Below are 25,518 nucleotides of genomic sequence, written 5' to 3'. Positions count from 1 at the left end.
AGCAAAAACTGACAGAACTGAAAGGAGAAACAGACAAATGCACAATTATAGTTGGAAACTTCAACACCTCTCTCTCAAAAATTGATACAACAACTAGACAGAAAATCAGCAAGGATATAAAAGAGCTCACCATCAACCAACAGGATGTATAATTGACATTTATACACATACTACACAACAACACATTATATACACATTCTTTTCAAGTGTCCACAAGACATATATGAAAATAGACCATATCCTGAGCCATAAAACAAGTCTCAATAAATTTAAAAGAACTGAATTTTTTTCAAATTTAGTGTATTCTCTAACCATAATAGAATCAAAGCAGAGACAAATAACAGAAATATAATAGAAAACTCTCCAAACAAAGTAAACAAACAATTCTAAATAGTCCATGGATCAAAGAGGAAGTCTCAAGGGAAATTAAAAAATACATTGAACTGAATGAAAATGAAAATACAAGATATCAAATTTGAAAGACACAGCTAAAGTAGTTTTAAGAAGGAAATTTACAGCACTAAATACATACATTACAAAAGAGGGAAAGTCTCAAATCAATAATCTAAACTTCCACCACAAGCAAAGGAAGAGCAAAACAAACCCAAATCAAGTAGAAGAAAGTAAACAGTAAAGATAAAAGCAGAAATCAACAAAGTTGAAAATGCAAACAATAGAAAAAATCAATTTTTGAAAAAGTTTGTTCTTTGAAAAAAGTTAAATTGACATACCTCTGGCAATACTGACTAAGAAAAAGAGAAGACACAACTTATCAATATCAATAATGAAACAGGGGATTTCACTAGAGAACCAACAAACATCAAAAGGATAATGAAGGAATACTACAAACAACTCTCTATACATTTGACAACATAGATGAAATGGATCAATTTCTCCAAAAACACAAACTACTACAACTCACCCAATACAAAATAGATAAATAGTCCAATAACTATTAAGGAAAGTGATATTGTGATTTTAAAACTTCCCCTACAAAAGGATAGACACATTGATCAATGAAATAGAATCGATGATCTAGAAATACACCCTTAGGGCTTCCCTGGTGGCGCAGTGGTTAAGAGTCTGCCTGCCAATGCAGGGGACACGGGTTCGAGCCCTGGTTTGGGAAGATCCCACATGCCACGGAGCAGCTGGGCCTGTGAGCCACAACTACTGAGCCTGCGCATCTGGAGCCTGTGCTCCGCAACAAGAGAGGCCGAGATAGTGAGAGGCCCGCGCACCGCGATGAAGAGTGGCCCCCGCTTGCCACAACTAGAGGAAGCCCTCACACAGAAACGAAGACCCAACACAGCCAAAATATATAAATTAATTAATTAATTTTAAAAAAAGAATTATATAGAAATACACCCTTACATTTATGATGAGTTGATTTTTTTTAACAAGGGTGCCAAGACAATTCAATGGGGAAAGGATAGTCTTTTCAACAAATGGTGCTGGGACAAGTGGATTCTTTGGCCTGTGGATATCCACAGGCCAAAGAATGAAATTGGATCCCTACCTCACACCATATACAAAAATTAAATCAAAATGGATCATAGACCTAAATATAATAGCCAAAACTAGAAAACATGGGAGTAAATTTTCATGACTTTGATTAGGTAATGGACTCTTAGATACTACACCAAAAGTACAAAGTGAAAAGAAAAACAGAAAAAAATGGACTTCATCAAAATAAAAATCTTTTTTACTTCAAATGATACCATCAGGAGAGTGAAATGATAATACACAGAATGTGAGAAAATATTTGCAAATCATCTGAAATATCTGGTAAGGGTCTAGTGTCCATAATATATAAAGAAATCTTATAGGTCAATAATAAAATGACAAATAACCCAATTTTTAAATGGGCAAAGGATATGAATACATAGTTCTCCAAAGAAGATATATAAATGGTGTAATAAGCATATAAAAGATGCTCTACATCATAAGTCATTAGGGAAATGCAAATCAAAGATAAAATTAAATACCACTTCACTCCATGGTTGGTTGGTTAAAATTAAAATTAAATTGTAATTTTACTAGGATGATTAAAATTAAAAAGATAGACAACAAGTGTTGGTGAGGATGTGGACAATTTGGAACACTTGTGCATTCCTGGTGGGGATGTAAAATGTTGCAACCACTTTGGAAACCAGTTTGGCAGTTCTTCAAAAGGTTAAATATGGAGTTACCATATGACCCAGAAATTCCACTCCTAGGTGTACACCTAAGAGAAATGAAAACATATTCCACACAAAAATTTGTACACAAATGTTTATAGCAGGATTATTCATAATGTAAAAAAATGGAAACAACCCAAATGTCCATCAACCGATGAAATACAAACAGAAGATGGTATATCCACACAATGGAATCATATTTGATAATAACAGCAATGAAATACTGATACTTGCTACAACATGGATGGACCTTAAAAACACAAAATCCCACATATTCTATGAGTCCATTTGTATGAAATGTCTAGAATAGACAAATATAAAGAGATAGAAATATATTAGTGGTTGCCAGAGGCTGGGGATGGAGGAATGGGAGGTGACTACTAATGGGTACAGGGTTTCTTTTTTGGTTGATGAAAATCTTCAAAAATGAGTAATGGTAATGGTTGCACAGTCCTGTGCACATACAAAAAGCACTGAGCCATTCACCACTTTGTGAATTTCATGGTAGGTGAATAAAAATAAGTGTTATATGAAAACATAAAAATAAAAGAAATCTCTAGGCCCAGATTATAGAATTCTACCAAACATTTAAAAAATAATTAACGCCACTTATGCACAATCTCTTCTAGAAAAATAGAAGAGGAGTAATTACTTCTCAATTCATTTTATAAAGCTTGTGTTACCCTGATAACAAAACCAGGCAAAGATAGTAAAAAGAAAGAAAGAAAGAAAGAAAGAAAGAAAGAAAGAAAGAAAGAAAGAAAGAAAGAGAAAGAAAGGAAAAAAAAGAAAGAAAGAAAGAAAGAAAGAAAAAGAAAAAGGAGAGGGAGGGAGGGAGGGAGGGAGGAAGGGAGGAAGGGGGGAGGGAGGGGGGAGAGAGAACACATGCACCTCAACCTAAACCTCACACTTTATACAAAAATTAACTCAAGATGGATCACAGACTTACATATAAAATAATAAAACTTTTAGAAAAAAATATAGGAGAAAATATTTAAGATTTAGGACTAGGCAAAGAGTTCTTAGATTTGATGCCAAAAGCCCAATCCACAAAAGGAACAACTGATAAACTGGATTTTATCAACATTAAAATCGCTGGTTCTTTCACAGACCAGGTGAGGAGTATGAAAAGACAAGCTCCTGACTAGGAGAAAACATTTGCAAACCACACATCTGACAAAGAACTAGAATATATCTAGAATATATAAAAACTCTATAGTGAAAGAACAATCCAGACCATGAGCAAAAGATATGAAGAGATATTTCACTGAAGAAGATACACAAACGGCAAATACGTATGAAAAGATGCTTAATTAACATCATCAGCCATTAGGAAGTGCACTGAGATACATCTCTACACACTGTCAGAATGGCTGAAGTTAAAAACACCAAATACCAGTGAGGATGCCGAAAAACTAGATTATTCATACACTGCTGGTGGAGATGCAAAAGAATACAGGCCTCTGGAAAAGCGTTAATTTATTAAAGAACTAAACACACAACTACTATACAACCCAGAAATTGCACTCTTGAGCATTTAACCCAGAGAGATGAAAACTTACATTTGCACAAAAACCTGCCCACAAATGTGCAGAGCAACTTTATTCCTGATAACCCTGAACAGAGACAAGACAGATGTCCATTAACAGGTGAGTATTAAACATTGTGGTCCACCCACACCTGGAGCACCACTCAGCAACAAAAAGGAAGAAACTGCTGACACACAGAATAATCTGGATGCATCTCCAGAGTATTATGCTGAGTGAAAAATAGCCAATACCCAGAAGTCACATAGGGTACGGTTTCATCTGTATAACATTCTTGAAATGGCAAAATTATCAATGCGGCAGAAAGATCAGTGGCTACCAGGGGTGAAGGCAGGAGAGAAGTGGGCGTGGCTGTAAAAGAGCAGCACAATGTCCCTTGTGATGGAACGTCCTGTGCCTTGACTGTAGCAGTGTCACTGCCCTGGTTCCGGTAGCTACTAGTTCTGCAGGTTGTTACCGTTACAGGAAAAGGGCAAAGCATACAAGGGCTCTCTCTGCATTATTTCTTACAACTGCATGTGAACCTACAGTTACCTCAAAAGAAAGTTTCATTTAAAAAAAGCCAATTCCCACATCTCCCTGCACTTACAGCCTCTTGCCCTGCTCCACTTCACAGGGAAAACCCTTGAACGAGTTGACTATACTTGCCGTCCTCACTTCCATACCTCCTCCCTTTAACCTATACATTCCAAGGTTCTATCCCCACTGCCGAAACGCTCTTGTCAAGTTTACCAACAGCTCCTGTGACCTCTCAGCAACAGCTGATCTGGTCGATCGCTTTCTGGAAACTCTCTTTGCTCTGCTGTTCCTATTCCCCGCAAGTCCCCGCCTCGCTCTCTTTTGCTGCCTCCTTCTTTCCTACTTGGTTTCTGAATGTTGGAATTCTCCTGACAGCCAAAGGTTCAGACAAGGCTCCGTCTGTAGCCTTCTTTGCTTCTCCATCCACACATCCACACCCAAGCGATCTCATCCTCTCCCATAATTTTAAGCATCGTCCATGACTTCAAACTTGCACCCTCGGCCCTGCTGTCCCCCCTGAACCCCCTCTCATACATTCAACTGTATTCTCAGCATCTCCACTTGGACGAAACAGTTGTCTAAAGCTTTCCAGGGCCAAAGCAGAGTTCTCAGTTTCCACCATGACGCTCCGCTAAAACAAAAATCCAGTTACCCTGCTCCCCATTCTCCCCTTCTCAATACAAGGCACCACCTTTTCCAACGGCTCCAGTCACACGATCTTTGATTCTTCTTTCTTTCACATTAAATATCACATCCAACCAACGAGCAGGTTGTGTCTGCACTAACTTCAAAATGGAGCCTTTGCACCTACATATCTGAATGCGCCTTCCTCAGATCTTTACGAAACTAGTGCAATGAACAGATGCAGAACCACATGTATGTAACCATAAACCCACATTATTTACCTCCTACCGTTCCTCTTGTCAACTACAAATTGGCACTCCCCATTGGCACTTGCCATCTACCTGTACAAGGATTCAGTCATGTGCTGCTGCAGCTGCTGACTTTCTACACCCCCTGAAAGGAGTTCAGCTGGAGAGCTGAACTGAGGCCCTCTGGGCTCTGCGTAAAACTGGCAGAACAGGTCTTCCGATAGATGGATATTTTCAGGAGACAATTTTATGAGCCCAATTCTTGTATCTCCTCATATCTAGACAAGCACTAAAATCCTTCATGGCGACGCCTGCTCCGCATGACTGGCAGTGACCTGCACGAGACTAGCAGAAACCTTCTGTAAAAAATGTGTGCGTGATTGCACGTACTCCCCCTTCACCCAAATCACATCTATACTGACCTCCCCCCGCCTCTGTGGAGCGGTTTCTCAGAGCGATCTGGGACGCTGTCTCCCGGGCTGCAGTCCGCATTTTGCCCCAAATAAAACTTGACTCGCAACTCTCACGTTGTGCATTTTTTTAAGTCGACACTCTGAACGTAGACATAGCCCGGGATGAAAATGTGGATAAGTCCTGTGACTGTTCTGATAACTCTGGGTAATAGAAAATTCTACAACCACCTCAAGTATAAAACACAATTAAGTGTCCCGTCCCTGCTGACGAGCTTCACACTGAGAAGATCTTCTCTCCTCAGCTGGCCTGCACAGCTGGCTGTTCTCAAAGGGAGAGGACGGTGTGGCCCCTCTCTGCTCCCGACGCCGCACACTCTTCCTCCTTCCTGGGTCACTGACCCCAGCGCTATCGAAGCCAGGGGCAGGGGGGGCAAGCCCTTCCTCACATGGGGCTCACTGTCCCGAGATAACCCACCTCCCAGACCTGGCGGCACTGCTGTGTGCTCTTGCAGGACCCCATCTGACCACACTTTTCAAAACCCAGGCAGACCATTTCTCCTCCAGGCTGAGGACCCACCCGCCCACCACCGCCAGTGTTTTAGCAGTCGGTCTCTGGTCTCTCTCCAGAACCCCCTCATTCCCTCCAGCCAGGATTCAAAAGGGCCCTGGCTTCTCCCCAGACTGCAGAGGGGCTCACCCCCCCCCCCATCAGCCCCGCTGCGGCAGGCCTCTGGCTCCAGCCCTTGAAGGCAAGTCGCTCGGGCTCCATCAAGGAGCATATGTCTGAGGGGACCACGAATGCCCCTCTCACTGGGCTGGGGGAGTGGTAGGCTCGCCCTCCAAAGAATCCTCTTCCAAAGTCCTGTCTGATCTCCCGCAACCGACCCTGTTATCCCTCAGTGTGGAGGATGGATCCAACAGTTCTTGGCCAGCGGCTCTGGGCACCAGCCTCACGACCCACGCCCGTCACTGCGTTGCCCGTCACTGTGTCCCGGTGCCCTGCCGCCAGACTCCGCAGCACCGTCCCATTGCGTCTGCCCGTCTGGCTTCCAGACCCCACCAGGTCTTGCTTTCCCAGCGTCCCCTGACTTGTCGCCCCTGCCCCTCATCCTCCTTTGTTTTCTTCACAGCAGCTTGCCATTACCAGGCCCTTATTTACTGAAGGCCTCCTGCCACCACTGTGCCTGCAGCATCTGCACCCAGTGGGTCCCCTGGAAACATGTGTCGGGTGAGCCTCTGTGGCCCTTCCTGACCGGCACCTCCTGCCCCGAGGTCTGGCTCCTGCCCACCCCTCCCCTGGGGGCACAGGCCCACCAGGCTGAGTCACCTGGCCAAGCCCCATGGCACGAAGGGCTGTGGAGAGCTGCTCACGCAGTGCCCCGCTCGGGTGGCACTGGCAGGGACGTGGCCAGCTCCAGCTAGTTTTAGGGTTCGTCTTTGTGGAAATTGTTCCTGGATCGGGGGTAGGGAGAGAACAGCCAAGCTCCTCATCACCGCCCTTGTCTCCATTCCTCTTTTCCTCGATCAAACCGAGACTGTCACCAGACACAACTCCCACTCCAGGGAGGGCTCTGGCTCAGTGGACCTCAGGCTGGCTTTTCCTTAACTCGCCCTCTGCCATCTGCCTGCTCAGCCAGCACTTACCGAGCGCCTGCTGGATCCCCAGCCCTGAGACCCACAGGGGCGCAGAGCAGAGGGCCCCAGGCTGTCCCCTCCCTCCTGCCCACCTTCATGCCAGAAGCATGTAGCTGCCCCAGGGGCTGGTGGCCCAAGCCCCACCCTCCGTGCACCAGTGTCAGGTTCAAGGTGAAGTGCCTCACGCTCTAGGGCACCCCCTCCGCAGCTCCCGAGCACAACACACCCTCTAGCTACCAAAACACAGCAGCCCAACAGCCAGACCTCCCAAAATTCCTGTGTCAAGTGCACCTTCTTTCTCCACTTCCACTAACTTAATTGTTTTCATGCCCACAGCCCACAGGACTCTAGGGGGTAGAAGGAAGCTCTGTAGGGGTGAGGGGGTCATCACATAAAAAAAGAGAGAGAGGTCCGCCCAGGAGTCGATGGCAGGTCCCCCAAGAAGAGCCGCAGGTGGAGGGGAGGCGGGAGTGAGACGGGTCACCAGGAAGCCCCCGAGGGCCTTATACCCAACTTCTGTCACAGGCACCAACCCCCAGACTGCCCTGCACTGCTGGGACGGGCTGGATCCTAACGACAGGGAACACTGGAGGAAAGAGAACCAGGTAGACTTAGTGGGAAGGACACAAAGGTACACGACGCCCGTTCCCGCCCCCAGGACCCTGGCGCAATCAGGGACGCTTCCCTGCGCTCAGCCCTGCTCCTCCCCTGTTCACCAGGCAGCCACCTGCTGCCTCGGGCCAAAGGCCAGCTGCCTAGCTTCTCCAGGCCTCACTCCCATCGTCTGCACGCGGGGCTCTCGAGACACGTCCACGAGTTCACAGGGACAGAGCTCGTCACGCAGTGGGCCGTCGTCAGCAGCGGCAGCAGGAGCACCTTCTCTGGAACTTTCTTTTCTGACCTCCACCACCTGGCCCTCAGCTTTACGTTCACAAGAAAAGCTGTCCCGGAGACCCCAGGACCCAGGTCAGTGGCCCCGAGGTGGAGCCGCCTGAAGGAGCCTGTGTTCCATCCTGTGGGGCGAGGAGGGAGCCTGGGGCTGAACAGAAGCTCCGCACCAGCGGGGCCCCAGCAGCTTTAGGGCCAAGACAGAACTCACGTTGTAGAGGATGTCGGTCCAGCCCTCCATAGTGATGCACTGGAACACCGTCAGGACGGCGAACAGGATGTTGTCGAAGTTGGTGATGCCGAAGTTGGGTCCCGGCCAGTACTCCCGGCACTCGGTGTCACCCTCGCACAGCCGGGCTGGGGCCTCCTTGCCACAGGGGAAGTCGCCCACCGGCTCTGCGTCTGCGAGGACAAGAAGGGAGCGAGGCTGAGCTCAGAGACACCAAGTTCTCCTCCCACTGCTGGGACTGTGGGCCCCAGAGACCTCACCTCAGTGGGACAGGAGTCAGGCACCGAGGGAAACTCCGCTTCCTGCCGCTCCTGCGCCTGCGCCGGCTCTGTCCCCGTGCCTACGGTCTGCCCCCACCCACCCTCAGACCCACCCTCTCAGGAACTGCTGGTCGACCTCTCCTTCCCCACTAGAACCTGCCCATCACTATGTAAACATGCTGAGGCCTCATTCATCTTAAAATATCTTAATAAATGCTCATAAAGAAGACTAGGAAGTCATTGTTTTTCTATTTGTAGATAATCATATTCTCTGTAAATAATGACAGTTTTATTTCCTCCTTTCACATTCTTGATAGAGTTCTTTTTCTTGCCTCACGTTACTGGCCACGACCACCAAGGCTACGTGGACCAGAAGTGACCATGTGTGCCTTTATCTTGTTCTTGACCTTAAAGGGAAAGCTCACAAAACCTATGACAAAGTATGATGTTTGCAGGGAATTTTAGGGAGTTTAAGAAAATTCCCCTTATTTCCAGTTTGATAAGAGGTTTTTTAAATAATGCATGATTTAAACTTTAATAAGAACTTTTTCTGCATTTATTGAGATGATCATACAGATTTTCTCCTTTAACGTGTTTGTAGCTCAAGACACAAACCCTGGACTTCCCTGGTGGCGCAGTGGTGAAGAATCCACCTGCCAATTCAGGGGACACGGGTTCGAGCCCTGGTCCGGGAAGATCCCACATGCCACAGAGCAACTAAGCCCGTGCACCACAACTACTGAGCCTGTGCTCTACAGCCTGTGAGCCACAACTACGGAGCCTGCATGCTGCAACTAATGAAGCCCGCACGCCTAGAGCCCGTGCTCCACAACAAGAGAAGCCACCGCCATGAGAAGCCCCCGCACCACAACGAAGAGTAGCCCCTGCTTGCTGCATCTAGAGAAAGCCCACGCACAGCAACGAAGACCCAACGCGGCCAAAAAAAAAAAAAAGACACAAACCTTAGTGTCACCCTTAACTCTTCCCTTTCTCTTACTCCACATACAATTGCCCAGAAAACCCAGTTGGCTCAGCAGGCCTCAATGCAAAATAGACCCAGAACCTGACCCGTTCTAACTGCCAAACAGCCTGGCCCCAGCCCCCATCTCTCCCGGACTCAGAGTCCTAGCACGGCCTGAACCCACAGGACCCCCTCTGCGCCCACTGCTTCCCACTCCAGCCTTTCACTCTTACTGTTCCTCGTAACTGGAGCTTCTGGCTGGCGACCACACAGGCCCCCTCTCACGGCACTCAGACTGCTGTTCAGTTGTCACCTTGGCAGAGAGGCCTCCCCGGGCCACTCTCTGTGAAGCAGGCCCCCAAATTACTCTACTGCAAATACCTTTCTTGTTTCCCTCCTAGAAGTTACTACAATCTGTAATTATTTTATGTGTTTGTGTTTATCTTGTCTGGGTCCACCTCCTTTGTCTGGCATCTAGAGGGCACCCCCCCGCCAGGGCCCAGAACACTGCATCTCTCCAGGATAAATGAGTCTGTGGTCCTCATCTGGGTCTGAGGAGCGCTGCCAGGCCTCACCTGTACTGTTGGGGAAACAGGCCTTGTGGAATTTGCCCATGTAGAACTCGAGGCCAATGATGGCAAACATGAGGATGGCGAAGAAGAGAAGCAGCCCAATCTGTAGGAGCGGAACCATGGCCTTCATGATGGACTTGAGCACCACCTGCAGACCTGGGGCCAGAGCAGGCAAAGCAGGCAGGTCAGAGAGCACAGTGGGCAGAGCGGGCAGTGGGCTGGGGGCGTGGACAGAACAGCAAGAGCCTGGGCGGGCAGGGCTGAGTCCTGGGCAAGGTGTCGAGCAATGAGTACTCATGAGGCCAAAGGACAGAGCTGGGCCCTCAAAGTGGGGGACAGAGCAGGGAATGGTGGGGAAGCAAGAAGCCTTGAGGGAAGGAGCACAGAACAGTGAGTGCCTGCCTGGGGCAGAGCGGAGAGTCCTTGGGGAGGCGGACAAAGCATAGGGTCTCGGGGCAGGGGGGAGTGGACCGAGCACCGTCCCCGTTCAAGGGAGGAGCAGCGTGTGGGGGTGTCAGTATGAAGTTCTGGTGAGATCTCTGAGTCCATGGAGGGCTCAGGGTGGAGCAACAGCAGAGAGTCCTGAGAGGAAAGATGAGGGAATCCTGGGAGCTGAGAGCAGGGGATCATGGGAGGGAAAAGCAGGGGATCCTGGGAACTAAGAGCAGGGGATGCTGGGAGGGAAAAGCAGGGGATCCTGACAGAGAAAAGCAAGGGATTCTGGGAGAGAAAAGCAAGGCATCCTGGGAACTAAGAGCGGGGGATCAAGGGAGGGAAGAACAGGGAATGCTGGGAACTAAGCAGGGGATGCTGGGAGAGGAGAACAGGAAATCCTGGGAACTAAGACCAGGAGATCCTGGGAGGGAAGAACAGGGGATCCTGGGAGGGAAGAACAGGGGATCCTGGGAGGGAAAAGCAGGAGTTCCTGGGAACGAAGTGCAGGGGATCCTGGGAGGGAAAAGCAAGGGATCCTGGGAGGGAACAGCAGGGGATCCTGGGAACTAAGAGCAGGGGATCCTGGGAGGGATGAGCAGGAGATCCTGGGAGGGAAAGCAAGGGATCCTGGGAGGGAAAAGCAGAGGATCCTGGGAACTAAGAGCAGGGGATACTGGGAGGGATGAGCAGGAGATCCTGGGAGGGACAAGCAAGGGATCCTGGGAACTAATCAGGGGATCCTGGGAACTAAGAGCAGGGGTTCCTGACAGACCCACCCCTCAGGGAAAGTAAAGCAGGGGGCCTACTCCTAGGGAGTGTTTTACCATGAGTATGTCCAGACCAGAGGAACTGGGCAGAAGAGGCTGAACCCCACTATCCCCACTTCCAGCTTCACCCCAGCTCCTGGGTACAGGCCTGAGCCTTTGCCTGGCAGGGTCTTAGGGCAGAACACGGAGCCAACCAGCGGTCTTCCCTGCAGTGGGCTCGGGCGACACAGCCTCAGGGCCCTGCCACCCAGGCCCTGAGGGAAACCCAAACTTCCACTGGCTTGGAGGAACACGGGCACAGGCGGTCACCGGCTCTCAAGGTAGCCTGGCCACCCCCTGCCCTCGCGTGGCCTCTTGAGCAGCCCAGTCCCGGAGCGCGCCTTAACCAGGCCACAGGCCCCAACAGCCCTGCCCAGCCTGAGCCAAGACAGGTGGCCCTTTGCAGCCTCTGAATATGTTCTCAGGCATCCTGCCCCACCACCTTGGTCGATCTCTCACCTGCCCTTTAACCCCAGAAAAAGAAGCAAAGAGCTGGAAATACAGCAGAGGAGGAGGATCAAAGCTTCCACGTAGGGAAGCCAAGTTACCCTCTGGGTTTTCACGGAGTTGGGAGAGACTAGAGAAGGGCCACTCCTCCCTTCTTCGTGCCTGGTTCCCCAGGGTCAAGGGCAGCAAGCTCAGAGTCACCAAAGGGCCCACTGTTAGGGCCTAACTGGCCATGACAGGGGTTGGGAGAGAGGTCAGTGTCCAGGTAGGCTGGGCCTGATTGCTTTTGCCAGACTCACTTGGAATCCCAGACACCAGCTTCAGGGGCCTCAGCACACGCACAGCCCGCAGGGTTCGCAGGTCAAAGTCAGTGCCAGCTGTGGCGAGGATCCTGGCAGGAACAAAGACAAGGGGGAAGTAAGGGCTTCCGCATGGAGTTGAGAAGAGGGCACGCCCCTCCCACCACCCATGTCCTGTCTTCCAAGAGCAGTGACACCTTCGTGCCTGTGTCCCCCGCTGTCCAAGCACAGGGCTGGTACAGGATGGGGGACGTACTAGGCAGGGGAGGCCAGGAACTGAATTCAGACGTCCTCGCCAGCAATGTTAGGAATGGCTTTTACCGGCATAACCATCCTTCCAGGCGTCACCCCGAGAGGACACTTGGTCTCTGGTCCCTGGCCTGGCCTTGAATCTGTCCTTGAATTGAGTCCAAGCCTGAACCATGTCCCCAAGCAACCCCAACTGCACTCCAAGCTGCCTCATGAGAGGTGGTGATAGCAGGAGCAGGAGTAGAATGGAACTTGAGGGACTTCTGAACAGATGCCACATGGCCTATTCCTCACTTTACCACAGGAGAACACGGGAACGAACAGTGGGGAAAGTGAATAGAGGGTTCAGAGGACTCCGTTAGCATAAGAACATAGCCCAATGTCTCCCACCTTAAAACAAAACAGAAAATTCCATATCTGCCTCCAACCCCAGCACATTTCTCTGCTCCCTTCGCTCCAAAGCTCATTGAAAGTGTCAATCCTTGGTCTCCCCACTGCCTTATCTTTCCGCCTCTCTTTAGCTTTGTCCAACTATGTTCTCACCCACACCATTCCACTGAAATGTTTTGTCAAGGCTTCCTGCCAATTGCAATGGTTAAGTCTCCTTCTATAAATGGTTTCTTCTCTTGCCCATTGGTCAATTCTCTCATTTTCCTCTTAACATCCTGGGAGTCCCTTCTAGGTCTTCTTTGCAAGCTTTGCCTCCTCTAACAGACTGAAAAATTGGATGCCTCAAGGCTCACACCATATAGGATCTGCACAATAGCTTTGAATACCACCATATGCTTACTACTCCCAATTTATATCTTTAACTCAAGTCTGGAACTTTGGGCTCATATATCCATCCAACTGCCTTTTTTAACATTTTCACTTGGATAGCAAAAAAAGCATATCAAACCTTAATAAAACTAAAGAATTCTTTTTAAAACTTTAATGTAAATATTAAAACATGTATTTTTTAAGTTCAGAGTTGTTACACGACGGTGACTAAAGAACTTTTTATTCTTTCTCCCAATCTTGCTCCTTCCCCAGTATTCCCCCCTCTCTGTGAATAGCACTAGTCAAGTGTTTCATAAGCCAAAACCAAGACTTCATACCTGACTCCTCTCTCTCTTACACTCCACATCCAATTCACTAACAATCCTGTTGGCTCTACCTTTAAAATGGATCCTGGATGCTTGGTGAAAAAGGATTGTTGTCCCCCTACTCTAAATACAGAGCAGCAAGGAATAAAATTTGAGATGCAGCTGGGGTAAAAAAATAAGATAAAATGGTCAGGGGAGAAGAAAAGAAGGGCAACAAGAAAATCTATACAAACCAAAATTCCATAGCACGTTAGAAAATCCAATACTAAGAGTGATTGATATTCAACTACTAAAATCAACTATTGGAAGATTAATTTTGTTCAGATGAAATCAACAAATTATGAAACAAAAATAGGCAGAAACAGGTAGATATTCTAAAAACTAGCTAGAAGTTTTGGAAATAAACAAATAGTTATTAAAATAATATCAATAATAATAATCATACTCTAGGCTGGAGACAGAGTTGGAGTGTATTAATGGTTTAGGAAATAGTACTAAGGAATCACTCACAGACATTGGAAAGACAAAGAAAAAAATGAAAGACAAATTAAGCGATATGGAGTTTAGATTATATATCTAACACACATCAAATGTAGGTTCCAGAAAAAGGGAACAGAGGGAACATGGTGAAGAAGCAACATTTGAAGAGATAACAGATGAGAAATTTCCAGAATTAAAGACTTGCTTTCTCAAATTTAAAGTGCATTACAAGGTACCAATCACATAAATAAAATACATCCAACTAGAAATGGTGTGAGGAACTGCAGAATATCAAGGATAAAAAGAAAGTATTAAAGGCTACCAAAAAGAAAAGATGAAATATCTAGGGGAAAAAAGGATAATTAAAAGGAGAGAAAACTTCACCTCAGCAAAAAAAAAAAAAAATATGCTAGAAGACAATTAAGTAATACCTCCAAAAAAGCAGTAGGAAAATAATTGACATCTTAGAACTTTATATCCAGCTAAACTGTTAATGAAGAGTGAGGGCAAAATAAACATATTTTCAGAGATAAAATAAGTCATCACCCCAGATCTTCAGTAAAACATGGGAACTGAACCTAAAGGGAAAGCACAGTATACAAGAGCAATGGTAGGCACAGAAATTTTTTAAATAGTTAAATTTAATTAATCATTGATTTTTAAAATTATGATGTCCAATTTTTCATTATTTTCTACATGCAAAACTAACAACCTAGGCAATAATAAAAGTATTTACAGAAGGGGTTGTTCCATGTGTAGTTGCATCAAATTATGTTACAGAGGCTAAATTACTCTTCATTGTATTAGGCCAGAGGATGGCAAACATTTTCTGAAAAGGGCCATTAGTAAATACTTAGGCTTTGTGAGTCATAGAACCTCTGTCACAACCACTCAACTCTATCATTGTAGCATAAAAGCAGATAATATGTAAATGAATGAACAAGGCTGTGTTCCAATAAAACTTTATTTATAAGCACAGGTTGCCAGACAGATGGGCTATAATTTTCTGTCCTCTGTGTTAGACAAATGTATAGTTACGAATATATGTTTAAAATGTTAAGGATATCCAGTAAATGGATAGAAATACAGTCTATTTCAAAACCATCAGAGGTGAAAAAGGTATGTAGGGAACAGGTAATATAGAATATTTTGTCACACTACAAAAGTCAGAAAAAGACTCCCCCAAAACAAAGAAAGACTATAAAGAGAAAAAACAAAATACGATATTAGGCTTAAGTCCAAACACACAAGTAATAATAAGAAAGATAAATGAATTTTAATTTCCTATTAAATCATACATGATTAGATTGGAGCTTCTGAAAGTCCAACTTTCAAAAAGTTGCTACCTACAAAAGACATACCTGAAAAAAATACAGAAATTGTTGAAAATAAACAGATTTTTAAAAAGAATATACTAAGTAAATGCTACAGAAAAGGAAGTTGGTATATAATACTAAAGACAAAATATAATTTAAAGCAAAAAACAATCCTAAGGCTAAAGAGAGATATAATGCATAATATTGAAAGCAAACTTACACCAAGGAATATGATCATCATTAATTTTTTATGCACCCAACCTCATAAACTCAAAACAGATAAAGAATAAGAACTCCTCCAACATAGTGGAAGATCCTAACAAAGCTCCCATCAGAACCTGAAAGACTAAACACCAAAATTTAGTAAGGCTGAAAAAGATTAAAACAGAATTAGCACCCTTGATCCATTTTATTGTTCTGATCTTCTACATCTTTCATATATTACCTTTATCTACCTACCTATCTGTCATCTATCTATCATCTATCAATCATCTATAATCTGTCTATTTTTCTAACAAAATGTGTTCCTAACAAATAGAAAATATATATTTTTAGGAGTACATGGGAATAGCTTTGAAAATATCCTACATCACAAAAGAAGCCTCAGCAAATTTCAAAAACTTAGTAACATATATTATTGTACTTCTCCAATTAAATAAGAATACTACTATAGGGCTTCCCTGGTGGCGCAGTGGTTGAGAATCTGCCTGCTGGTGCGGGAGACACGGGTTCGAGCCCTGGTCTGGGAAGATCCCACATGCCGCGGAGTGGCTGGGCCCGTGAGCCATGGCTGCTGAGCCTGCGCGTCTGGGGCCTGTGCCCCGCGGCGGGAGGGGCCGCGATAAAAGGCCCGCGCACCGCGATGAAGAGCGGTCCCCGCACCGCGATGAGGAGTGGCCCCCACTTGCCGCAACTGGAGAGGGCCCTCGCACGAACCGAAGACCCAGCACAGCCAAAAATAAAAAAATTAAAAAAATAAAAAAATAAATAAATAAAAAAGAATACTACTATAAAAACACATTTTAAAAAACTTGCATTATAGAAACCTTCAAAATGCACAACTAAATAACTCATTAATTAAAGACATTACCAAATATTTAGAACTCATCAGCAACAAAAATACTACATATTATATGTGTGAGGTTCAGTCAAAGTGATGCCTTAGGGGAAATTTATAAACTTAACTGATTTTATTTTTTTATAGATTAAAAATAAATAAACCAAGTATTGCTATGTCTCAAGGATCTTATAAAAGAATAGCAGGGTAAATTTAGAGAAAGTAGAAAAATGGGAAAAGAGTAGACATGGTGAAAATAGAAAATAGAGAAATAATAGAAAGCTGAATCTTTGAAAGTTTAATCAAATGAACTAGCTTCTGGCAAGAATAATCAAGAAAAAGAGAATGTACACATGCATACAAAAGATACATATACAAATACACATGGTATATGCATGCATGCACACATGTACACTCATACACTTGTGTGTGCATACATGTGTACACGCATGCACAGGAATGTATAAAAGTACAGGAGACACGACTACAGACAGGAGAGGTGCTTAGCATCACGAGAGAATATTATTAACAATTTTATGCCAATAGATGCTAAAACTTTGAGGAAATGGATATATCCTCTTGAAAAGCAAATTACCAAAAGTGACAGAAGAAGTAGAAAACCTGAATAAACCATGAACAATTGTATTAGTTTTCTATTCTGTAGAAACTTACCACAAATTTAGTGACTTGAAATAGCACCCATTTATTCGCTCACAGTTCTGTGGGCCAGAAGTCAGGGCACATCGTGGCTAAATTCTCTGCTGCAGGTCTCACAGGGCTGAAATCAAGGGAACAGCCAGCTGCATCCTCGTCTGGAAGCTAAGCTAGGGAAAGCGATGCTTTCCAGCCCCTTCAGGTTGTCTGCAGAGCTCACTTCCTTGCAGTAGGAATGGAGTCCCCTTGCCTTGCTGTCAGCCGGGGACTTCTCTTAGCCCCTGGAGGCCACTCTCAGATCCTTGCCACCTGGGCCGTCAATAGTCCCTCTCACACTTCTAAACTCTCTGACTATAGGAAGAGCCCAGTCCCTTTAAAGGGGTCACCTGATAAGGTCAGTTCCACCCAAATAATCTCCCTTTTGGTTAACTCAGAGTCAACTGATTCATAGACTAACCACAGGAGTGATATCTCGTCATACCCACAGGATCTGCCTGCACGCAAGGGGAGATGACTGTGCAGGTGGGCAGGCAGGGGACCAGAATCTTGGACCATTTACAAGAATTAATTTGGATTCAGTTTTCCTCTGCCAGAATATCAGATCCAGACAATTTTACAAGTGTGTTCTTACAAACATTCAGAGAACAGAAAATTCTATGTTATACAAACTGTTTCAGAGAATAAAAATGCAAGAAAAGCTCCCAACTCATTTTATGATGCTGGTATAATCTTGATACCAAGACTGGAACCATCCAATAAAGATGTTAAAAAAAAAAAAAAAGACTGGAACCATAATTCAAAGATACATGCACCCCAGTGTTCATAGCAACATTATTTACAATAGCCAACACATGAAGGCAACCTAAGAGTCCATGGACAGATGAGTGGATAAAGAAGATGTGGTATATTTATACAATGGAATATTACTCAGCTATAAAAAAAGAATGAAATAATTCCATTTGCAGCAACATGGATGGACCTAGAGATTATCATACTAAGTGAAGTAAACCAGAGAAATACAAATATCATATGATATTGCTTATATGTGGAATCTAAAAAAATGATACAAATGAACTTATATACAAAACAGAAATAGACCCACAGACATAGAAAACAAACCTATGGTTACCAAAGGGGAAAGGTAGGGGAAGGATAAATTAGAAGTTTGGGATTAACATATACACACTACTATATATAAAACAGATAGCCAACAAAGACCTATGGTTTAGCACAGGGAACTATACTCAATATTTTGCAATAACCTATAAGGGAAAAGATTCTGATAAAAATAGATATATATGTATGTATAACTGAATCACTTTGCTGTACACCTGAAACTAACACAACATTGTAAATCAACTATACCTCAATTTAAAAAATAATAAAAAATTTTTAAAAGACTGGAAAAGGGCAAGAAAAATTTATACACATCTCAATTATGAACACAAATTTTAAATAAAATATTAGAGTAAATCAAATGCAAAGGTACATATTTTAAGAGTTTATAATGGCCAACTGAGTTGTTATAGGAATGTAACAATAATTCAATAGTAGAATAATTATTAATGTAATCCACCACATGAAAAATCAATATAAAGGAAATTCAGTTTCATTTGTTCTGAGATGACAGTTTCCTTAGTGGATCAGCAATATTAAACTCCTAGGAAGAATCATAATTAAATACAGAAATGTTTATGAAAATCAAACCTTCTGTGTTAATATTACGGTGTTAGGATTAAAAGAATTTATCAGAACACATTAACACGCTAACCAGGCTGCGTTTAGCATCACATTAGCCCTGTGATTCTAATTTTTAAATGTAATGGAAAAATTGATTTAGACGTGTGATTTTAAGTTGAAAACTTAAGTTTGTAAAAAGTATTGGAACATTTAAGCAAACGTATGAATCACCATATTTACACTCTAATTAGCTGGATATACAAAACTTAAGTACTTAGGAAAGTCCAGTTACAATAAATGTATAAATGAAATATTAAATGTTTTACATTAAGCTTATGAAATGGAATAAAAACCCTGTTTAGAGTCTCCTTGAAAGTGATTGTTAAAAATTGCAAAATGTATAAATATAATTTTTCATAAGCTGAATCTAAAAACAGTTAATATTTTTTCCAGTTTTATTGAGAAATAACTGACATATGTCACTATAAAAGTTTAAGGCGGGCTTCCCTGGTGGCGCAGTGGTTGAGAATCTGCCTGCCGATGCAGAGGACGCGGGTTCGAGCCCTGGTCTGGGAGGATCCCACATGCCACGGAGCAACTAGGCCCGTGAGCCACAACTACTGAGCCTGCGCGTCTGGAGCCTGTGCTCCGCAACAAGAGAGGCCACGATAGTGAGAGACCCGCGCACCGCGATGAAGAGTGGTCCCCAGCTTGCCACAACTGGAGAAAGCCCTCGCACAGAAACGAAGACCCAACACAGCCAAAAATAAATAAATAATAATTTTTAAAAAAAACTCACATTATTAAAAAAAAAAAAAGTTTAAGGCATACAGCATGGTGGTTTGATTTACATATATTGTGAAATTATTACCGCAATAGGCTTAGTTAACATCCATTATCTCATGTAGATACAATGAAAAAAAAAGAAAAAAAATTCCTCCTTGTGATGAGAACTCCTAGGATCTACGGTCTCCGCAGCTTTCTTGTAGATCATATCCAGTGTGAGCTACGGTCACCATGCCACACATCACATCCCCAGGGCTTATGCATCTCGTAATTGTACGTTTGTACCTTCTGACCATTTTCCTCCAGTTCCTCCTCCCCCACCCTCTATCCCCACTCTGGGAACCACAAATCTGACCTCCTTTCCTATGAGTTTGGTGGGATGTGTTTCTTTTAGATTCCACATATAAGTACAGTATTTGTCTATCTCTGTCTGACTCATTTCACTTAGCATAATACCTTCAAGATCCATCTATGTTGTCACAAATTGAATCTAAAATTTCTTTAAAAGAATTATATTTTTGGATTTGTCACGTTAATAAACTGAATGATGATTTTTAGAAATTAAAAATTTTCTATGCACAAAATCCACTCTCAAGAGTACCAACAAACCCACATGTATCATGAAGGATTTCCTTTTAAATCAGATAATAAAATAAGAATTACTACCATAAATCTCATTTAATCTTCCTTCAAGAGTTCTGGCTAACATAACAGAATGTGAATAAGACATAAGGGAAGGAATAGATAAAATAAGTATTTCTGGAAGACAATGATAAAACTCCCAGGAACTTGGTCGAGAGTAGAGTTTCTCAAAGCACCATCCCAGGACCGGCAGCAGGTGTGAACTCTGGGCCCCACCCACTGGCCCTCGGAGGGTGGGCCCAGCACCAGGATTGAGGGAACCCCTGCAGGTGATTCTGACACCCACTCAAGTTGTGCGGGCCGCTGGTCAGGAACATCACCTTGAACCCCTTCCTGCAGGTTTGCAAGTCTCACCCTCCACTCCCGACTTCCACAGAGGACAGAAAGTAGAACAAAGCCTTAAGAGAAAAGTACAGCACAAGAGCAATTATAGAAAAACAACAACAGGCACGGAAAAGCAACCTTTAGATATTGTCATCACAGTGCTGAGAAATCTGGGCTGGAAAAAAAAACAAAACTTGGCTGCAAGCTCACCATCAATCAGCAAACAGAGACCAGAGCAAGTCCCCTCAGAGTGGCCTGCAGGGGCCAAGCCCGGGAGCACGACGAGAGCACAAATTCCCCAAAGCCGGAGTGGGACCAAACGTGGCCAGTCGGAAATCTAATGAAACAAAACTCCTCAGTCGCAATGGCCTCACACACAAACCACTGAGGAATAACTAGAATGTGAGTGACCGGGACTTCCCTGGTGACGCAGTGGTTAAGAATCCACCTGCCAATGCAGGGGACACGGGTTCGAGCCCTGGTCCAGGAGGATCCCACATGCCACGGAGCAACTAAGCCCGCGAACCACAAATACTGAGCCTGCGCTCTAGAGCCCGCGAGCCACAACTACTGAGCCTGCGTGCCGCAACTACTGAAGCCCGCACGCCTAGAGCCCGTGTTCTGCAACAAGAGAAGCCACTGCAACGAGAAGCCGAGTAGCCCCCGCCCAAAGTCTGCGCACCGCAACGAAGAGTAGGCTCCCGCTCGCCACAACTAGAGAAACCCCACGCGCAGCAACAAAGACCCAATGCAGGGGCTTCCCTGGTGGCGCAGTGGTTAAGAATCTGCCTGCCAATGCAGGGGACACGGGTTCGAGCCCTGGTCTGGGAAGATCCACATGCCGCGGAGTGACTAAGCCCGTGAGCCACAACGACTGAGCCTGCGCGTCTGGAGCCTGTGCTCCGCAACAAGAGAGGCCGCGACAGTGAGAGGGCCGCGATAGTGAGAGGCCCGCGCACCGCGATGAAGAGTGGCCCCCACTTGCCACAACTAGAGAAAGCCCTCGCACAGAAACGAAGACCCAACACAGCCAAAAATAAATGTAAATAAATAAATAAAGTTAAAAAAAAAGAAAAAAAGACCCAACGCAGCCAATAAATAAATAAATTTTTTTTAAAAAAAAATGTGAGTGACCTACACCAAGAAAACTACAAGACTTTATTTACTGGGAGGGGAGCATCAAACACATGTTAAGATACATGCTACTCCTGGATGGGCAGAAAAACATGGATTTTTTTTTTTAAAGTATTTATTTATTTATTTATGGCTGTGTTGGGTTCGTTTCTGTGCGAGGGCTTTCTGTGGTTGTGGGAAGCGGGGGCCACTCTTCATCGCGGTGCACGGGCTTCTCACTGTCGCGGCCTCTCTTGTTGCGGAGCACAGGCTCCAGACACGCAGGCTCAGTAATTGTGGCTCACGGGCCCAGCTGCTCCACGGCACGTGGGATCTTCCCAGACCAGGGCTCGAACCCGTGTCCCCTGCATTGGCAGGCAGATTCTCAACCACTGCACCACCAGGGAAGCCCAAAACATGGATTTTTAAAACCTGATTCTCCAAAAATTGACTTAGAGGTTCTCAATAATTGACACAATCTCCCAAAAGGAATTCTTTGGACTACAGCAACATGATTTCAGAGTTATCTGGAAAACTAAATAGGCAAAAAAATTAAAGAAATATTCAGAAAAGAAGAGCAAAGAGAGAAGGTTTTGTTTCATGAGATACTGAAATGCTACTTTGAGCTCAACAGCTAGACCACAGGCCAGACGGGTTCAAATCACAGCAGAAGCAGCGCCTGTCACACACAAAAGCACTTAAATATGTGATAAAGGAAGCATAACCAAATGACGGGAGAGCGAAGAGTTTTTTAATATGATTTACTGTCATCCAACTTCTAGGCATTTGTCCCAAGGAAATAATCAGAGGTGTGGCACAGATGTATGTTTTTTGGTCTTTTCTATAAAAGCAAAATTGGAAATAACTTAAATGCTCAACAATAAGGGGATGACTGGGGTCAGTCCACACGGCAGAAGAACCGTGTCTTCAGCGCGTGCTCAGCTGTGCAGGATGCTCAGACACCAGGCCCCTGTGTGCAGCGGGCCCCCTGGGGACCCCTCGCATGGCATCTTGGGCAACCCTGCGCAGCTGACGAGGCAGCCTGCCCCTACGCCCCTGGAGTATGATGCCAACTGTGTATTTTAAAAACTTACACATAGAAAAGGCTCGGAAGGAAATAGCTCAAAATATTAATAGTGGTTATCTCAGGATGGTGGGATTGTGGGTCATTGTTTTTACTCTTTCCAATATGAGCATTTTAAAGTGAGAAAATCAATATTCTTTATTTATACAGAAAAGGAAAATGTGTACCTTCCGCTGAAATTTTTAAAAATAATAAAATAACTTGGAGGTACTTTAATTAAAGATGTTATAGGCGGGGCTGGGCCTATGGCGGCGACGGCGGTGGCGGCGGGGGCCGGGGCCGTGGCGGGGGCCAAGTCGGCCGAGGGGCCCCCGGGGCCGGCGGCGGCGCTGGAGCTGTGGCTCAATAAAGCCACAGACCCAAGCATGTCAGAACAGGATTGGTCAGCTATCCAGAATTTCTGTGACCAAGTGAACACTGATCCCAATGGCTCAACCCATGCACCTTGGCTACTGGCCCACAAGATCCAGTCTCCACAAGAGAAAGAAGCTCTTTATGCCTTAACGGCGCTGGAGGTGTGTGTGAACCAGTGTGGGGAGAAGTTCCACAATGAGGTGGCCAAGTTCTGCTTCGTGAACGAGCTCATCAAAGTGTTGTCCGCAAAGCACCTAGGCTCCTGGACCACAGAGAAAGTTAAAGGAAGAGTCATTGAAATACTCTTCAGTTGGACGGTCTGGTTTCCAGAAGACATCAAGATCCGAGATGCTTACCAGATGCTGAAGAAGCAAGGAATCATAAAGCAAGACCCTAAACTACCAGTGGATAAAATCTTGCCCCCACCTTCTCCCTGGCCCAAGAGCTCCATCTCTGATGCCGATGAAGAAAAGTCAAAGCTTCTGACAAGGCTTCTGAAGAGCAGCCATCCTGAGGATCTTCAGGCTGCAAACCGGCTGATCAAGAATTTGGTCAAGGAGGAACAAGAAAAATCAGAAAAGGTGTCCAAGAGAGTCAGTGCTGTGGAGGAGGTACAGAGCCACGTGAAGGTGCCGCAGGAAAGGCTGAGCACGTACCGCAGGCCAGGGCAGGCCCCGCCAGACCAGGCAGCCTTGCAGGTCGTGTACGAGAGGTGTGAGAAGCTGCGGCCCACCCCGTTCCGGCTGGCAAGCGATACCACCGATGACGACGATGCACTCGCGGAGGTTCTCCAGGCAAATGACCTCCTCACCCAGGGAGTTCTGCTGTACAAACAGGTGATGGAGGGCCGTGTCACCCTTGGGAACACAGTGGTCAGCTCTTTGGGAGACATACCTGTCTCCAGAGTGTTTCAGAATCCAGCAGGCTGCATGAGGAACTGCCCCCTGACTGACTTGGAGGTGGACAGTGGGCCCGAGCAGGCTGGGACTGCGGCGTCATCTACACTGCATCAGGACCCGGCAGCCTTAGCGATCAGTGATGGCCCAGTTACCAAAACGGCGGCGAGTCAGGAAAAGAGGAACCCTACCACCAGCACGCTGCCGGGTGGTGGTGTTCAGAGCCCTTCTGCAGAAAGGAACTTGCTGGATCTCCTCTCCCCACAGCCGTCTCCGGGACCTCTGATTATATTCCGCCGAAAAGTATCCCCAAGGAAGTGCCACCAGGTACTAAGTCCTCCCCAGGTTGGTCCTGGGAGGCTGGCCCACTGGCTTCTTCTCCGTCTTCCCAGAATACACCTCTGGCTCAAGTGTTTGTCCCTTTGGAGTCTGTTAAGCCCAGCAACCTGCCTCCTCTTACCGTGTATGACCGGAATGGATTCAGAATTCTACTCCACTTTTCCGAGACTGGGGCCCCTGGCCACCCAGAGGTTCAGGTGCCACTGTTGACCATGATGAGCACGGCCACCCGGCCTGTCTGGGACATCATGTTTCAAGTAGCTGTGCCAAAGTCAATGAGAGTGAAACTACAGCCAGCGTCCAGCCCCAAGCTTCCCGCTTTCAGTCCTTCGATGCCTCCAGCAGTGACCTCTCAGGTGCTGCTGCTTGACAGTCCACACAAAGAGCCCATCGGTTACGGTATAAGCTGACATTCAACCAGGGTGGACAGCCTTTCAGCGAAGGAGGAGAAGTGAAAGACTTTCCAGACCTGGCAGTCTTGGGTGCAGCCTAACTCCTCACTGGACAGACCCTGCCATTCAAGCTTAGGCCAGTGTTACTTTTGCTGTCTAGATAGGACTAATCACGGTGATTTAGTGCAGAGTGCCAAGAGTTCTATCCTGACATCAGGCTCTGGATGCCAACCTCTGACTTATTCTGCAGATATTGTGGGTGTGTGTGGCCCGGGGGCTGAGGGGCAGGGATGTGGGCGGTGTGGGAAATGCTAAACCATTTCTGATAACCATCTGCTACGATCATGCCTGGTTTTGCATGTTGGTGGACACCGATGTCCCTGCCTCGAGTTGGAGGTTTTATAAGCCAAAGTTGTTGTTGTTGTTTTCCATGTATTATTATCTTTTCATTCATCCACTCTGTGCCTTGTCAGCCTTTGAAAGACTTGGTTGCTCCCAGGCTGCTGTTCTCAGGGACCTTAAAAGGGACCTGGTTGGTCTTGGGGCAGAGTGTCTTCTGGGACACTCTCTTCCAAGAAAGACCTTGTCTCCATTTCCATTAGCGAATGCTGCTTGCATGTGTTCAGGAAGATCTTCTAAATGGAATGCTTGTTGCACTGTGTTCTAGGCAAGGGGCTGCCACTGGACCAGAGGACCGCGCTTGGTGGGCCAATCATGTCCTTCACCACTGTGCCTTAGAATTGCCCATAGATGGACCCTTCAGGGCAGAGGGGAAAGCAGACCCCAGGCCTTATTCAGGCCTCAGGTTCCATGGGTTGGGCAGCCTGTCTGGACCCTTCCTCAGGACCCTCATCTCCATCCTCATCCTCTTTCACCACAAGCATTTACCCAGAGCTCTTTGATTGTGACGCCATGCTAGTCAGTGTAAATCATAACTAACAGGTTCGCCCTGGCCTGTTGACTTCACAATCCAGGATGAAGAACTGTGATGCAAATGAGATATG

At 45.7% G+C, this 25,518-nt stretch overlaps 2 protein-coding genes across 2 annotated transcripts in view; one reads left to right on the top strand and one right to left on the bottom strand.

The window, feature by feature from the left end:
• CACNA1B (calcium voltage-gated channel subunit alpha1 B) overlaps positions 1-25,518 on the bottom strand; it is a 186,297-nt gene that overhangs the window by 134,742 nt on the left and 26,037 nt on the right. The window contains exons 4-6 of the mRNA XM_057548592.1: positions 12,064-12,155; positions 10,080-10,232; positions 8,266-8,456 (exon numbers count right to left, since the gene is read on the bottom strand). Coding sequence (XP_057404575.1) covers positions 8,266-8,456; positions 10,080-10,232; positions 12,064-12,155 — 436 coding nt within the window. The remainder of the gene's footprint in view (positions 1-8,265; positions 8,457-10,079; positions 10,233-12,063; positions 12,156-25,518) is intronic.
• LOC103004150 (ADP-ribosylation factor-binding protein GGA2-like) lies at positions 22,779-24,766 on the top strand. Its single transcript, XM_057548591.1, is given in 3 exon segments — positions 22,779-24,066; positions 24,069-24,509; positions 24,512-24,766. Coding segments are annotated over 3 exon segments (1,833 nt in total). The 3' UTR covers positions 24,616-24,766.

Source organism: Balaenoptera acutorostrata, chromosome 6 (genome assembly GCF_949987535.1).
Source record: "Balaenoptera acutorostrata chromosome 6, mBalAcu1.1, whole genome shotgun sequence".
NCBI lineage: Eukaryota > Metazoa > Chordata > Mammalia > Artiodactyla > Balaenopteridae > Balaenoptera > Balaenoptera acutorostrata.
Note: the sequence above shows the minus strand (reverse complement) of the source record. Positions and strands in the feature narration are given on the sequence as shown.